At 47.1% G+C, this 15,804-nt stretch overlaps 2 protein-coding genes across 3 annotated transcripts; one reads left to right on the top strand and one right to left on the bottom strand.

Annotated features, from left to right (window-relative positions):
* Window positions 1-1,614: 1,614 nt before the first annotated feature.
* LOC140273789 (trypsin-like) lies at window positions 1,615-7,389 on the top strand. 2 transcript variants are annotated; one of them, XM_072369453.1, is made up of 6 exons: window positions 1,615-2,543; window positions 2,900-2,920; window positions 5,745-5,910; window positions 6,046-6,308; window positions 6,623-6,762; window positions 6,859-7,389. In XM_072369453.1, exons 1-6 carry the CDS (start codon window positions 2,489-2,491, stop codon window positions 7,123-7,125), a joined length of 912 nt encoding a protein of 303 aa, XP_072225554.1. In that variant the 5' UTR covers window positions 1,615-2,488; the 3' UTR covers window positions 7,126-7,389. The 2 variants fall into 2 exon arrangements, with proteins under 2 accessions (XP_072225554.1, XP_072225553.1); XM_072369452.1 differs by having other exon boundaries at window positions 6,040-6,308.
* Window positions 7,390-7,693: 304 nt separating this feature from the next.
* On the bottom strand, window positions 7,694-15,415 carry jmjd8 (jumonji domain containing 8). The gene is made up of 9 exons (XM_072369456.1): window positions 15,190-15,415; window positions 13,283-13,378; window positions 12,817-12,865; window positions 11,629-11,725; window positions 11,483-11,551; window positions 9,881-10,000; window positions 9,666-9,733; window positions 8,762-8,896; window positions 7,694-7,783 (listed from the first exon to the last, which is right to left on the bottom strand). The coding sequence occupies exons 1-9, from the start codon at window positions 15,294-15,296 to the stop codon at window positions 7,703-7,705; spliced, it is 822 nt and encodes a 273-aa protein (XP_072225557.1). The 5' UTR covers window positions 15,297-15,415; the 3' UTR covers window positions 7,694-7,702.
* Window positions 15,416-15,804: the final 389 nt, after the last annotated feature.

The following is a 15,804-nucleotide window of genomic DNA, read 5'->3' as shown; positions in this document are numbered from 1 at the left end:
TTTCATGCTCCTAACGTTGTGGAAACAGTTTGGGGATGGACCCTTCCTGCTCCAACAGGTTCCTTCTCCGCAGATGGAGGCGGTTCCTTCTCCACAGATGGAGGCGGTTCCTTCTCCTCAGATGGAGGCGGTTCCTTCTCCACACTGATGGAGGCGGTTCCTTCTCCTCAGATGGAGGCGGTTCCTTCTCCACAGACATGAAGGCGGTTCCTTCTCCGCAGATGGAGGCGGTTCCTTCTCCACACTGATGGAGGCGGTTCCTTCTCCACACTGATGGAGGCGGTTCCTTCTCCACACAGATGAAGGCGGTTCCTTCTCCACAGATGGAGGCGGTTCCTTCTCCACACTGATGGAGGCGGTTCCTTCTCCACACAGATGGAGGCGGTTCCTTCTCCGCAGAGATGTGGAGGCGGTTCCTTCTCTTCAGATGGAGGCGGTTCCTTCTCTTCAGATGGAGGCGGTTCCTTCTCTTCAGATGGAGGCGGTTCCTTCTCCTCAGAGATGTGGAGGCGGTTCCTTCTCTTCAGATGGAGGCGGTTCCTTCTCTTCAGATGGAGGCGGTTCCTTCTCTTCAGATGGAGGCGGTTCCTTCTCCTCAGAGATGGAGGCGGTTCCTTCTCCACACTGATGGAGGCGGTTCCTTCTCCACACTGATGGAGGCGGTTCCTTCTCCACACAGATGAAGGCGGTTCCTTCTCCACAGATGGAGGCGGTTCCTTCTCCACACTGATGGAGGCGGTTCCTTCTCCACACTGATGGAGGCGGTTCCTTCTCCACACTGATGGAGGCGGTTCCTTCTCCACACAGATGGAGGCGGTTCCTTCTCCGCAGAGATGTGGAGGCGGTTCCTTCTCTTCAGATGGAGGCGGTTCCTTCTCTTCAGATGGAGGCGGTTCCTTCTCTTCAGATGGAGGCGGTTCCTTCTCCTCAGAGATGTGGAGGCGGTTCCTTCTCTTCAGATGGAGGCGGTTCCTTCTCTTCAGATGGAGGCGGTTCCTTCTCTTCAGATGGAGGCGGTTCCTTCTCCTCAGAGATGGAGGCGGTTCCTTCTCCACACTGATGGAGGCGGTTCCTTCTCCACACAGATGGAGGCGGTTCCTTCTCCGCAGAGATGTGGAGGCGGTTCCTTCTCTTCAGATGGAGGCGGTTCCTTCTCTTCAGATGGAGGCGGTTCCTTCTCTTCAGATGGAGGCGGTTCCTTCTCCTCAGAGATGTGGAGGCGGTTCCTTCTCTTCAGATGGAGGCGGTTCCTTCTCTTCAGATGGAGGCGGTTCCTTCTCCTCAGAGATGGAGGCGGTTCCTTCTCCGCTGATGGAGGCGGTTCCTTCTCTGCAGACGTGGAGGCGGTTCCTTCTCCGCAGATGGAGGCGGTTCCTTCTCCGCAGATGGAGGCGGTTCCTTCTCTGCAGACGTGGAGGCGGTTCCTTCTCTGCAGACGTGGAGGCGGTTCCTTCTCCGCAGATGGAGGCGGTTCCTTGTCCACTGATGGAGGCGGTTCCTTCTCCTCAGATGGAGGCGGTTCCTTCTCTGCAGACGTGGAGGCGGTTCCTTCTCCTCAGAGATGGAGGCGGTTCCTTCTCCACAGGTGGAGGCGGTTCCTTCTCCACACAAATGGAGGTGGTTCCTTCTCTGCAGATGGAGGCGTTTTTTTCTCCACAGATGGAGGCGGTTCCTTCTCCTCAGATGGAGGCGGTTCCTTCTCCTCAGATGGAGGCGAACTGCTGACTCAGGACCTGAGGACCTCTTCTTAATGGCTTGTCCCCCATGCTGCTCTGAGCTGTACATCAACAGCCCTCAGCCTGTGTTTGGCTGTTTTCTGTTTCACCCAAAACAACTCTGTCGGCTCCTCTGAGGGTCTGGAAATGTTCTGATCTCAGACACTCCTGTAACATTAGGAATAACACTGTCTGGCTGCCAGAGATCCACAGCTTTGAGCTGCTTTCCTGCTGCTTTCCTTCTCCCTCTGATGTGGTGAGTTAAACAGCAGCTATCGGTTTAACCTTTTTCAGTTAAAGTCTCCCACGAAGAAAAGCGATACGATCGGAGTGCAAACGGCCTGTTTTTATCTGCTGCACCTGATGGGTTTCATGTTTGTTTTTGGGTGTTTTCATCTGAGTTGCTGCTGCTCAGTTGTTTCTGAAGCTAACGAATGAGATGTTTTGCAGCGTTTTAGGCGACTGATCTGCTTTGTCTTTATCTTTGTGCATCTTTTGGAATCTATTAATCCGCTGCTGTTAATATAAGACAAACAGTTTTCTTCTTCTGTGGTTTTTGTAGACAGTCTGACTCAGATTCTGTCTCTGACCGGTTTATAACAGACACATTAACCTTGTTTTCCATCAGAAGTAACGTGCATTCTGTAGGAGGTGATCAAACTGATTGATTCCTGTTCACTGTTGGCAGCTGACATTCCCTCAGGTACCAGCAGCAGATGGACTCCTTCACTGTAGAAACCATAAACTAAAGACACAGTTAAACAAACCACACCATGTGGGTCACACCGTGGTCTTGTGGCGTCCTTCTGTGGGTCTTAACCATCTCAGGTGAGTTTTCCAATATTCACCATCTGAGTTATTCTGAATAAAGTCAATTAAGTCTGACTTAAACAAACATTTAATGGGTTCAGGCCAAAGAAAAGTGTAACCGAGTCATTTATTAAACAAGCTTAGAAGGGTCAGAGTGAAAAACTAAGTGAACCCTCACAGAGGGTAAGAGGCAGCCAGGTGCTGCTGATCAATGCTCTGATTAATCGATCTGTTAAAGCTTTTATTGTACTTCAGAAAACTTTCCATCTTTCCTGTTAATGTGGTTTTTATTTAACCAACCAGGTCACATTTAGTGACTCAACATTTCAGCTAAAAATCCTTTTCAACTCGTGTCTTTTCTTTCTCTCCAACAGGAAGTGACGCACAGTTAAATGGTGAGTTTTCCACCATTTCTGTGCATTTTATGCCAGAGTCTCTTCATGTTTTCAGCCTAGTTTGTTTATCTGTGTTGATATTTCCTCATTTTTGTGCCACGTTCCTTGATGTTTGCTCTCGTCTGCATGAAGGATCTTCTTTTAGACCCACATTTTTAGCTTTGAGTGCCTCTTCAGAGCCATTTAACATCAGATCTGAGGTCTAAACGAGGATCTGGGGCTCTCCTCTGTACATATGTGTCCTGTTCAGCTTTTTTATGGACCTATAGTAGCTTTGCAGTTTAAAAAAGGATATCTCAGAGTTATTTAATCTAATTTATCTTAGATGGGACATAAGGAGCGAATGTTTGTGGAGACACTTTCTAAACTCTCTCTATAACAACAACACTTCATCTTACTGTAGTTTGATGAATGCATTAAAGCCACAGACGGTCCATCGTATGTTTTTCTTTATTCCAGTTAAACAAACCTAAGGAGACATCATCGGTCTATCCTACTTCGAGCATTAATGGGTTCACAAACACCAAAGACAAACCACAGTTGTTGAGATAACACATAATGTAAAGCATTCTTGCTTTAAGTCTGACTTTCACAGAGCTCATTCTGGAGAAACGGCTCTTCTTCGATTGACCTCTGTATGACCTCTGATGCTGCTGACCATCACATTATGGGCTGAGACACAGTCAGGATCTGCTTTGGTTGCCCTCACATCTATCTGAACCATCATTTTCTTTGGCTGCTTCTAAGTACAGCTCCTCTTCCACTTCTCTTTCCTACGGTGTGCCACAGGGTTCAGTTCTGGGGCCTTTATTGTTCCTGTTATATCTGCTCCCTCTTCAAAGACACATCCTTTCCCTGCTATGTTTCAGCTGTGTTTCTCTGTTCTCTACATGTTTCTAAGCTACTTAGACTCTGTTAAAAGTTGGATGTCTGACAGCTTTCTCCACGTCAGTGAATGGAAAAATCAATAAAAAATGTGTCTAAGCTCATAGAAACTCTGGGTCCTCTTGCCTCTTCTGATTAATCTTCTATCAGGAACATTGGGGTAACTTTCCTCTCAGCTTTCACTTTGGATGCTCAAATCTCTGCTTAACTCTTGTTTTTATCTCTTCAGAAATATTTCAGAAAACTCTTCTTCCTGCATTTATTCCATCAGATTATCGTGATTCTTTGTAAAGCTCCTTATGAAGCAATTTGTGATATTTATCTTGAAGGTTGCTGTTCAGATAACATTTCACTGACTTCTTTACATCCAGGGATGTGTCTCATGGTAGTTATTGGGGTGTCTCACGGTCGTTATTGGGGTGTCTCACGGTCGTTATTGGGGTGTCTCACGGTCGTTATTGGGGTGTCTCACGGTCTCATGGTCGTTATTGGGGTGTCTCACGGTCGTTATTGGGGTGTCTCACGGTCTCATGGTCGTTATTGGGGTGTCTCACGGTCGTTATTGGGGTGTCTCACGGTCGTTATTGGGGTGTCTCATGGTCGTTATTGGGGTGTCTCACGGTCGTTATTGGGGTGTCTCACGGTCGTTATTGGGGTGTCTCACGGTCTCATGGTCGTTATTGGGGTGTCTCACGGTCGTTATTGGGGTGTCTTATGGTCGTTATTGGGGTGTCTCATGGTCGTTATTGGGGTGTCTCATGGTCGTTATTGGGGTGTCTCACGGTCGTTATTGGGGTGTCTCACGGTCGTTATTGGGGTGTCTCACGGTCGTTATTGGGGTGTCTCACGGTCGTTATTGGGGTGTCTCACGGTCGTTATTGGGGTGTCTCACGGTCTCATGGTCGTTATTGGGGTGTCTCACGGTCGTTATTGGGGTGTCTCACGGTCTCATGGTCGTTATTGGGGTGTCTCACGGTCGTTATTGGGGTGTCTCATGGTCGTTATTGGGGTGTCTCATGGTCGTTATTGGGGTGTCTCACGGTCGTTATTGGGGTGTCTCACGGTCTCATGGTCGTTATTGGGGTGTCTTATGGTCGTTATTGGGGTGTCTCATGGTCGTTATTGGGGTGTCTCACGGTCGTTATTGGGGTGTCTCACGGTCGTTATTGGGGTGTCTCACGGTCGTTATTGGGGTGTCTCACGGTCGTTATTGGGGTGTCTCACGGTCTCATGGTCGTTATTGGGGTGTCTCATGGTCTCACGGTCGTTATTGAGGTGTCTCACGGTCGTTATTGGGGTGTCTCACGGTCGTTATTGGGGTGTCTCATGGTCTCACGGTCGTTATTGGGGTGTCTCATGGTCGTTATTGGGGTGTCTCACGGTCGTTATTGGGGTGTCTCACGGTCGTTATTGGGGTGTCTTATGGTCGTTATTGGGGTGTCTCATGGTCGTTATTGGGGTGTCTCATGGTCTCATGGTCGTTATTGGGGTGTCTCACGGTCGTTATTGGGGTGTCTCACGGTCGTTATTGGGGTGTCTCACGGTCGTTATTGGGGTGTCTCATGGGCTCACGGTCGTTATTGGGGTGTCTCATGGTCTCACGGTCGTTATTGGGGTGTCTCATGGTCGTTATTGGGGTGTCTCACGGTCGTTATTGGGGTGTCTCACGGTCGTTATTGGGGTGTCTCACGGTCGTTATTGGGGTGTCTCATGGTCGTTATTGGGGTGTCTCATGGTCGTTATTGGGGTGTCTCACGGTAGTTATTGGGGTGTCTCATGGTCGTTATTGGGGTGTCTCACGGTCGTTATTGGGGTTTTATTTCGGTGTATATTACATCAGAAGCTGTTCTCCTGGTCCGTCCTGCTTGGAATGAAGAAAATCAAACCTGTTTATGACCTCTCTGACCTCCGGTGGCTTTATTTGTGCGTCTGCCTGCAGTTTGTGGCACCGCTCCGCTCAATACAAAGACGAGGATCGTGGGCGGCGAGGACGCTCCTGCCGGGTCGTGGCCCTGGCAGGCCAGTCTGCACAGGGGGTCACATTTCTGTGGAGGGTCCCTGATCAACAACCAGTGGGTCCTGACAGCTGCTCGGTGTTTTCCCAGGTTACTATCCCTCACTAAAGGGCCATTCCCACTGTTTAGAAAGGAAACTCCTGGTGATGGAACAGGTTGTAATTTACATCTGCAGGCTGACTTTGGTCCATATGTAACCACAGTGTCTGGTTTTCTCAGCAACAGCACTTCAGGTGTGACTGTTTACCTCGGACGAGACACTCAGGAAGAAAGTAATCCCTACGAAGAGTCCCGGTCGGTGTCCCGGGTCATCAAACACGCCGACTACAATGAGAAGACGAAGGAGAATGACATCGCTCTGCTGGAGCTGTCCTCACCCGTGGAGTTCACCAACCACATCCGGCCCGTGTGCCTGGCTGAGGGAGAGAGCTTCTTCCCAGACGGGCTGAGCTGCTGGATCACTGGCTGGGGAGACCCCCTGACCGGTGGTGAGGGTCACTTTTTAATGTGTTGTTACAGTGAAAAGCCCGAATATAGCCCTCAACTTTTTATATAATTGCAGGAAAACAAGGATTAGTTGCAGGGAGACATGATAAACAGCTCTACAAGTCCTGTGCCTCCTCAGTTAGGTCTGTTCAGTTCAGTCAGATCCAGCCCAGTTTTTCCACATGTAAACACAGTAAATAAGGCAAAACAGGTTAGATCTGAGCTCCTGACCATCATTACTCTGGTGTGAACAGAGCAAATAAAAATGCATTTTCATGTATTCCAGCCTCGTGTTAACACCCCCTTTCTTGTCCAGCTTTTCTTCCGTTCCCCCAGAGGCTGCAGGCGGTCAACGTTCCCATCGTGTCCAACATTGAATGCAACGCCGCCTACGGCTCCATCACGACCAGCATGATGTGCGCCGGTCCGAACGTCCGGGGGAAGGGCTTCTGTGAGGTGAGCTCCTCGCTTCCTCACTCACTTCCTCACTCTTTACCCGCTCTGAGTGTGTTAATCACCTGTTGGGGATGTGAACCACGTGTCTGCGTGCAGAAGGACTTCGGCGGCCCGTTGGTGACGTTAAACGACACCAGGTGGGTTCAGGCTGGAGTGGTGAGCTTCGCGGAGGGCTGCGGTTATCCCAAGTTCCCCGGAGTCTACACCCGAGTGTCAGAGTACCAGAGCTGGATCAACAGCTGGATCGGCGGTGACCGGCCGGGCTACATCACCTTCTTCAGCTCAGCCACCACTTCGGCTCGCTTCACCGCCCTCTCGGTGCTTCTGCCGCCGTCCATCCTGACCGCCTTCTTCCACCAATGAAGGTCACCTGCTCAAATGTCTGCGTTTCTGTGGCCTGAAGCTGTAGAAGGAGGCACCGGCTGATCAGAACCTTCAGATGGGTTCTGGTTCTTTGTGAACACTGCTGACGCAGCCTGTTTCTGACTTTGTTCTCGACCTTGTGAACATTTCTGAGTGTCTTACATCAGAATAAGAGCACAACTGCATTCACATTTCACTTTATGAAGGTGTGACGGTTTCTCTTCTACCTTAAATGAGTCCAGATTGTAGTTTTTAGTCTTTTATTTTCAAGCATTCGCTGTTTTTCCTCTGGTCTCCACAGAGATATTTCCTGCTTTGGTCTTTTAATACACAGTATTATCTTTATATTGAAATCATGGTTGCGTTCAAGGGCAACAGTTGCTAAAAGTTCCTGGAATTACGTGATTTGTGAATCATTTAAGATTAAAACATCATAAAAAGAAATAAATATCGCAGCTTGTTGTTCCCCTGGAGGAAACGTTGGTCCTTCTGCTTGAATCATCGTCGGTTTTCCTGTCTGTGAACCTGCTGCAGAACACAAGATGAGCAAAGAGGCTCTGAGAGTTGCTATAAAACGTCAGCCCAGGAAGGTGGAGATGAACACGCTGGTGTCCAGGTTGAGGGTGGCGTGCCACCAGCGGTCAGGAAAATACAGCACCTGAAGAAAAGAAAACCACTTCTGTAAAAATGTCACTTCGGTCAGCAAAACAACCATCAGTCAATTCAACAGAAAACTGAGAGTAGGAGATTCGTTTGGAGTCTAAAGGTTTAGGCTCATTACAACACAGAATTAGCACTAAATGTGCTATTTTAGGGCTGTTGGACCCGAGTTCAGCTTTTAACACTTGACCAGATTATTTTTTTAAACCATCTCTGGTTTAAATCGGAGAATTTCTCCTCCTTCATGGCTCCAATTACTTATGGAGTCCCTCAGGGATCCATTTTAGGGTTAGTTTAGTTTGCATCGTCTGTAATGATTAGCAACCTTCCTAACAGAGGGCAGCAAGGTTCCTGGTTGAAATCCCCGCTGGGTTCTTACTGTGTGGACTCTCCAGGTTACAGGCTTCCTCCCAAAGTCCAAAAACAGGTTAGAGTGCATGGTTGTTTGTCTCTGTGTGGCCCTGTGATGGACCAGCAACCCATCTGCAGCTGTTGCTTCTGGTAGCAGAACAACAGGCTGAATTTCTCCAGAATCAATTGAAAGACTGTTTTTTTTTTTAAGCTTTACTGCTCCTGATTGATTGTCCTAACTCCACCACCAGACCTCCTAAATCCTCTGAACAGCTGCTTTAAACAGCTTTGTGATCGAGGTTAGTCTGAAAGGAAGCTCCTGTTGGCTGCCTCAAAGCTTTGCAACAGTCTTCTTCCATCTAAAGATGCACATGTTCATGCCTCTGAGGTATCTTTTAATATTGATACCGCTTTATGTCTTATTATTTGGTATCGTTTCTGTTCTCTGCTCCATTCGTTCTGCTGTTGTTGCACCTAACATTCCTCCTGATGTGGTAGCGATGACTTCAGATGGAAAAGACCCCAGAACTGGAGCTTCAGAGTTTGGTTTGAGGGGGAAACTGCGGACTAAATATCCCAAGAAGAACATTCACACCAGAGTCCAACCTCAAACTGCTCGTCTCACCTCTCCAGGTCTGATGGTGCACTCCAGCGGAGCCTCCTCCTCTGGCAGGTGGGGGTAGGTGTCTGTCAGCCAGGACAGGGTGGTCCGGTTCGGGTGGAAATGAGGCTCCTTGTGGGGCGGGTAGAGGAACCAGCGCTGTGTGATGAACAGTGAATAACTCGGTTAGGAAGAGAAGCTAAATACAGTTCAATGTGTTGGAAGATTCATACGTTCAAAAGCAACTCTGAGGGTTCATTTTGTGTCAGGAGGGTCATCAAATACAGGATGAAGATCTTTCATCGTTCAATGACTTTTATTTAAGAAGAGGAGCCACCCTGAAGTTTCCTGCTGAGACGCTGAGCCGCTTCAGGGTGACACACCTGCAGCCTTCTGCACAGCTGCCACCTGATTGGCTGACTGATTAAACACAGCTGCCACCTGATTGGCTGACTGGATTAAACACAGCTGCCACCTGATTGGCTGACTGGATTAAACACAGCTGCCACCTGGTTGGCTGACTGGATTAAACACAGCTGCCACCTGATTGGCTGACTGGATTAAACACAGCTGCCACCTGATTGGCTGACTGGATTAAACACAGCTGCCACCTGATTGGCTGACTGGATTAAACACAGCTGCCACCTGATTGGCTGACTGGATTGAACACAGCTGCCACCTGATTGGCTGACTGGATTAAACACAGCTGCCACCTGATTGGCTGACTGGATTAAACACAGCTGCCACCTGATTGGCTGACTGGATTAAACACAGCTGCCACCTGATTGGCTGACTGGATTGAACACAGCTGCCACCTGATTGGCTGACTGGATTGAACACAGCTGCCACCTGATTGGCTGACTGGATTGAACACAGCTGCCACCTGATTGGCTGACTGGATTGAAACAGAAGATGAGGGAATCGTTACCTTTCTGCCGTAGATGACCTCTGAGTACCCAGGACCGTGCCAGTGGAAGGGAACTCCGGTCCCAGGCCCTGAGGAGGAGGAGGAGACGGTTCGTTTAACCCTCACTGACAGCTGACATGTGACAGCTGATGATAACACACAAACTGATGTTCGACTCAGTCTAAGATTTAAATGCGTTCTCAGGAGGAAGTTAAAGTGTTTGTTCGCCCTCTGACCTGCGATCCCGAAGCTGAACGCCCCGCTGGTGCGAGGAAGGACGTACGGCGGAGACTCGTACCGCTCAAACAGACTCTGCCACTCGGTGAAGTTGTTGTCTCCAAAAAAATACAGCGTGTCTGTGGAGAACAAGACGTGATCACCATCCGATCCCCAGAGGAAGAACCCTGATGGTTTTACTGCTCAAATTCCAGAAAACTGCCTGAGAAAACTGAGTATTTATCAGCCTTACAGAGAGAGGTGAAAAGCAAACTGATGCAGGTGAAGTCAGAGCACAGCTGGGGGCAGAAAAATAGGATTGAAAACTTTCAGACACTTATTTCAATTTAAAAAAGTGTAATTTTTAAAGGAAATGAATAAAAGTAAATTAATGGGAGCAAAGAACAACTGAACAAAGCGTGAAATGAAGGAATAATAAAGAGGAAACTGCAGATTAATTCATCCTAATTATTTCATATATGACAAAAGAAACAGAGAGAAGTCAGAAAGTATCAAGTAACATAAACTAAATTTATAAAATATATAGAAAAATCTAAACATTCAGTCAAAAGAAAAAAAAATCAACTGAACGAGGGCAAAAGAGAAAGTTTAAAATAATATAAAGAAATAAGGAAATACAGACCGAGAAGAAAAGTCTGTTTCAGTTTGATAATTAACCAAAAGAGGAAGAAATTAGGAAGATAATGTCAATAAATAGAAAAATAAAATGTTTTAAACATCAACTTTAACTGTTAAAGGAGTTCATTTTGTCCAGTTTCAGACAGATGTTCAGACACAGATGTTCAGACACAGATGTTCAGACACAGATGTGCAGACAGATGTGCAGACAGATGTGCAGACAGATGTGCAGACAGATGTGCAGACAGATGTGCAGACAGATGTGCAGACACACATGTAGACAGATGTTCAGCCTGATGTGCAGACAGATGTTCAGCCTGATGTGCAGACAGATGTTCAGACAGATGTTCGCAGACAGATGTTCAGACACAGATGTGCAGACAGATGTGCAGACAGATGTTCAGACACAGATGTTCAGACACAGATGTTCAGACACAGATGTTCAGACACAGATGTTCAGCCTGATGTTCAGACAGATGTTCAGACACAGATGTTCAGACACAGATGTTCAGACACAGATGTGCAGACAGATGTTCAGACACAGATGTTCAGACACAGATGTTCAGACACAGATGTTCAGACACAGATGTTCAGACACAGATGTTCAGACACAGATGTTCAGCCTGATGTTCAGACACAGATGTTCAGACACAGATGTTCAGACACAGATGTGCAGACAGATGTTCAGACACAGATGTTCAGACACAGATGTTCAGACACAGATGTTCAGACACAGATGTTCAGACACAGATGTGCAGACAGATGTTCAGACACAGATGTGCAGACAGATGTGCAGACAGATGTGCAGACACAGACAGAGTGACTCTGCTGTGACTGCAGAATTGAACCAGCCTCCACACCACAGAATTCAGACCTCCGGCCGGTCCCTGATGGTCGTCCTTTACCTTCGACTTCAGGTCACATTGTTCTCCTGACAGAAAGCAGGTGTTCAGCAGAATGAAAGCGGGCCGGGCTGAACTCACCGCTGCCGAGGGCGTCTGCCGGCTGAGGCCTCAGGAACTCGTCCACGTACTGCTGGAAGGGAACGTCCACTGGAACAGACGGAACCAGAGTCAGGGAGGCACCTGTCGGCAGGTAACGAGGCTCACAGAGAGTTAGACACGCCTACCTTTCCTGTACGAGAACGTGTTGGCGGTACTGAGCCTCACCCTCCGGGAGCCGTACTCTTCAAGCAGCTTCGGCCTGGAGCACAACAGCCTGAATCTCTACAGCAAAGAGGTGAGCAGGAGGTCGTTATCTGAGCCGAGGACTCGAGTCGGGACAGTTTCTGCTGTGTTGTGCACAATTAAAGGCCGAATTATGCAGCTCACAGGCAAATATCCGAGGATTCATTTTCAGTCTGAGGAAACTTGTCCTGATACGCACTGAAAAACCCGCCCTGAAAGACTTCACACCTGATACCATTTCTTCTGTTGCCATAGAGATGAGTCTGACTGATGAAGGATCACTGCGTGCACGTAGCAAACTCAGAATAAACCACGGAGACACGAAAAATGACCGTAAACAGACAAAAAATGACAAGATGAAGACATTCACACCTAAAAATGACCACAAACATGAAGTAAGAGACACAAAATCACAATAAAGGCTCAGAAAAAGAATACAGATGCAAAAAAAGAGCACAAACGGACACAAATTGACCATGAAAAGACACAAATGACAAGAAGCCAACTCACAATTACAACAAAAGGACAGGAAACGGCTACAAGACACCAAGCAGAGGGAGAAAATGGCCACAAAATGATTAAAAAGAGAAAAACAGACAAAGAAATTACAATTTTAAGGCTCAAAACAACAACAAAAATACTACAAAAACACTCAGAACAAATAAATAGAAAAGCAGAGACTCGACAGAACCACAGAAACACAAACTGACACTGATATTTATGAGCACAGCACTAAAATCAACCACAGGAAGGCGCAAGACAACAACGGAAAGTCAAAATATGGCGAGAAACTGACGACAAAAAGGACACTGAACAGCTTCAAGAGACAAAACAACAAAACAGAGGCTAAAAACAGCCACTAAATGAACACAAAGGTGCAAAAAATAAGCGAGAAACAAACAGAAAAAAGACAAATATGAGACACAATTAGCCTGAAAACAACAGACTCTCTAAGCTGAAAACTAAACCAACTGGACCCTGAGGCCCGCTCTGACCCGGCTGCCTTTAAAGAAGCTGAACCATCACTTCGCAGCTGGGTCACAGACTGAGGGAAACTGGTGACTCTCAGGCAGGTTCTGGACTACCTTCTGGAGCTCTGAACCCACAGTGATGTCAGCCAAACCACGTACCGAGTTATCCGTGAGGCCTCTGATGATGACCGGTCTGCCGTACGCGTACCTGCAGGTGGAGCAGATCGTTTTAGCAGAATAACTGCAGCGAAACATCATGGAAAACATCTGGATGCCGACTGTGCAACACTCTTTATGAGACATTTTAACATTTTTTAACACATTTTTTTAGCTTCCACCGTGATTTAAAACCCAAACCTGAAGCTTCCTGTGCTCATTCTTTTAAAAAAAGTCAACTACGGTTAGTTTTTGAGGGTTTATTTCGCCTAAAGAAGACGTAAATAACTCATAAATAAGCAAATAAAAACTAAATCTAGAGGATTTCTGGGGCATATTTTCACTGGTTGTCATGGTGACTGGAGAAAGATTCAATATGTTGGATTTGAAACACGATCATTCAGGTTCTGTGCACCGACAGAAGCTGATGGAGCTTCACTGATCACTTTCATTGATCTTACGGACTCACCTTTCCATGAACTGCTGATGGGAGAGGGCGGAGGCCTCCAACACGTCGATGTTACACGGACCTTCATCCTCCAACCGGAAATCTGAGTCCTGGGACCTGAACACATGGGAAGGTCGGAGCGTGTCCGCGTTGGCATAATGAGGCGTTCAAAGGCCACCTGGGGTCTGTTAAACGCCATTACAAGCGTCTGGTGGCGTCCAATAATGATCTCCAGCCTCAGCCAATGAAATTGAATGTTTTTAATGGACAGAACTTATTGATCCGGAGCTGATTTAGGTGTCAGATATCAGATATTAAATCCTCCGTATGACACTGACTCGTGTTTCTCCAGTTTTAGCTTCTCTTCATTGGCTCCCTGTTAGATTCAGAATTTAAGCTTCTTCTCCTCACATATAAAGCTCTTAATGACCGAGCTCCATCACATCTTAAAGATCTCACAGTTGGATATTTCCCCAACAGAGCACTTTGCTCTCAGGCTGCAGGTTTCCTTGTGGTTCCCAGAGTTTCTAAAAGCAGAATGGGAGGCAGAGCCTTCAGTTATCAGGCCCCTAAAAGCAGAATGGGAGGCAGAGCCTTCAGTTATCAGGCCCCTAAAAGCAGAACGGGAGGCAGAGCCTTCAGTTATCAGGCCCCTAAAAGCAGAATGGGAGGCAGAGCCTTCAGTTATCAGGCCCCTAAAAGCAGAATGGGAGGCAGAGCCTTCAGTTATCAGGCCCCTCTCTGTGGAACCAGCTGCCAGTTTGGCTTCAGGAAGCAGACACCCTCTCTACCTTTAAGATCAGGCTGAAACTTTCCTTTCTGATAAAGCTTATAGTTAGGGATGGCTCAGGTGAGCCTGAAACATCCCATAGTTCTGCTGCTACAGGCCCAGCCTGCTGGGGGAGCTCCCATGATGCACCTCTCCTCCCTCCATGTACAGATGACATCATTGCTGTCATTAACTTGTGTTTCTCTCTCTCAGCAGGTGTCTCTGGCCTGGTGTTACGCTGCTTGTTGTCCCCTCTTTCCTGTCCTCTCAGCCCCAGCTGGTCCAGGCAGATGGACCCTTCCTGGTTCTGGTTCTGATGGAGGTTTCTTCCTGTTAAAAGGGAGTTTTTTCTCTCCACAGTCGCCTCGTGCAGCTCAGGATCAGAGAGAAGTTTCAGTGCAATCTGTTGGTTTCCTTAGCGAGGAAACTTTTTTAATCTGCTCTGAATGAATTCGACTGTATCTTTGAGATGCCTTCAGGTAACATTTATAAATTAAACTTAACTATTTCCTTTAGGGATCAATAGAGTAATTATATCTAGAGCTGGAGTGTGTTTGGTAAGACTGGAGGAGAAGTTGCTGACCTCACCAAAAAGGCGGGGTTAAATCTCCAAAAACAGACTGTAAAAATAAGGGCTGAAAATCAGGTGAAGACGCACTGCGCTCTGCCCAAAGCCTGTCAAAAATCTGTGCAAAAGGGCAGAAAATCTCTGGGTTATTGGAGTCTGTGACCAGCCCGGGTTGGAACCAATAGAACCCAAACTATCTTACTGTGTGTCCATAAACTTCTGCTAATTCTACGGTCTTGGCTGGGTCAGTTATTCCGTGTTGAATCTGTATGTTTGCAGTTGGTTTTTCACCTTCCTAACACTTCACAACATTAAATCCTGAGACCAAAACATCCTGTAAGTTTGTCCAGGCTGCAACCAAACTGCAAAGTTAGCATTCAAGCTCACTGGCTGAGGCTCGGGATCATTATTAGACGCCACCTGGTGTTTCAGTGATAGGAGGAGTAGTTTAATTGAGACCCTTTTAGCTTTCCATGTTCACATCTGTAACAGCTGGCTCTGAGCACAGACTGCTCTCAGCTTCCTCCACCATGCCAGGTAAAACAGCTTCAGTGTGTGGGAGTTCTGTGATGAACCAGGTATTGAACTCACCATCCTCCTCCGTCCTCCGCCGTGAGTGCGCCGCGCGCACACACCACCACACACACCACCACGCGCCACGCAGCCCCGCTGTCCATCCAGCTGCTCCTGATGTGCATTTATCTCCGCTCAGAAGAAAACTTTCTGTTTAACTCTCACATCTCCAACAATCACCGACTGTGAGCCGCTGCGATTCAACTTCCGGCCTGGCAACCAATCAGAAAGCACCACATTCATCTGACCCGTGTGGCGTTCACGTAACATCGGAACCACCGCTTCTATTTTTATCTTGATAAACTTTACCTTTATTGACAAAGAAGAGGATACATGAAGACCAGATTCAAGAACAAAACACTGAAGGATAACAAAAACTAAATATTTAAGCAGAAAAAGGTTCACACGAATGTATTATAATACAGATTGAGGCAGGATTTTCAAACAAAATAAGTTGATTACTTCACTCAGGAGACAACAAAGCACTTATTATCAGGATGTTGAATTTAAAAACTATGTTATTACTTTATTATTATAAATGTTTTACTAATTAAAAGTCTTTAAACAGTTTCATGACATGTTCTCAGACGTTTTTGTTTCGTTTTCTTCAGAGTTGCTGGTTGCAGATGCTTG

Source organism: Leuresthes tenuis, unplaced genomic scaffold (genome assembly GCF_036924035.1).
Source record: "Leuresthes tenuis unplaced genomic scaffold, fLeuTen1.0.hap1 SCAF_17, whole genome shotgun sequence".
Lineage (NCBI taxonomy): Eukaryota > Metazoa > Chordata > Actinopteri > Atheriniformes > Atherinopsidae > Leuresthes > Leuresthes tenuis.
Note: the sequence above shows the minus strand (reverse complement) of the source record. Positions and strands in the feature narration are given on the sequence as shown.

Bases quoted from the DNA above. Each gene is read 5' to 3' on its own strand.
- LOC140273789 (XM_072369452.1), top strand. From the start codon at position 2,489: ATGTGGGTCACACCGTGGTCTTGTGGCGTCCTTCTGTGGGTCTTAACC. The intron at 2,544-2,899 runs GTGAGTTTTCCA...TCTCTCCAACAG, and splicing joins GTGGGTCTTAACCATCTCAG to GAAGTGACGCACAGTTAAAT. The intron at 2,921-5,744 runs GTGAGTTTTCCA...GTCTGCCTGCAG, and splicing joins AAGTGACGCACAGTTAAATG to TTTGTGGCACCGCTCCGCTC.
- jmjd8 (XM_072369456.1), bottom strand. From the start codon at position 15,296: ATGCACATCAGGAGCAGCTGGATGGACAGCGGGGCTGCGTGGCGCGTG. The intron at 11,726-12,816 runs GTACGTGGTTTG...TCTTTGCTGTAG, and splicing joins GAGGCCTCACGGATAACTCG to AGATTCAGGCTGTTGTGCTC. The intron at 10,001-11,482 runs GTGAGTTCAGCC...TGTTCTCCACAG, and splicing joins GGCAGACGCCCTCGGCAGCG to ACACGCTGTATTTTTTTGGA.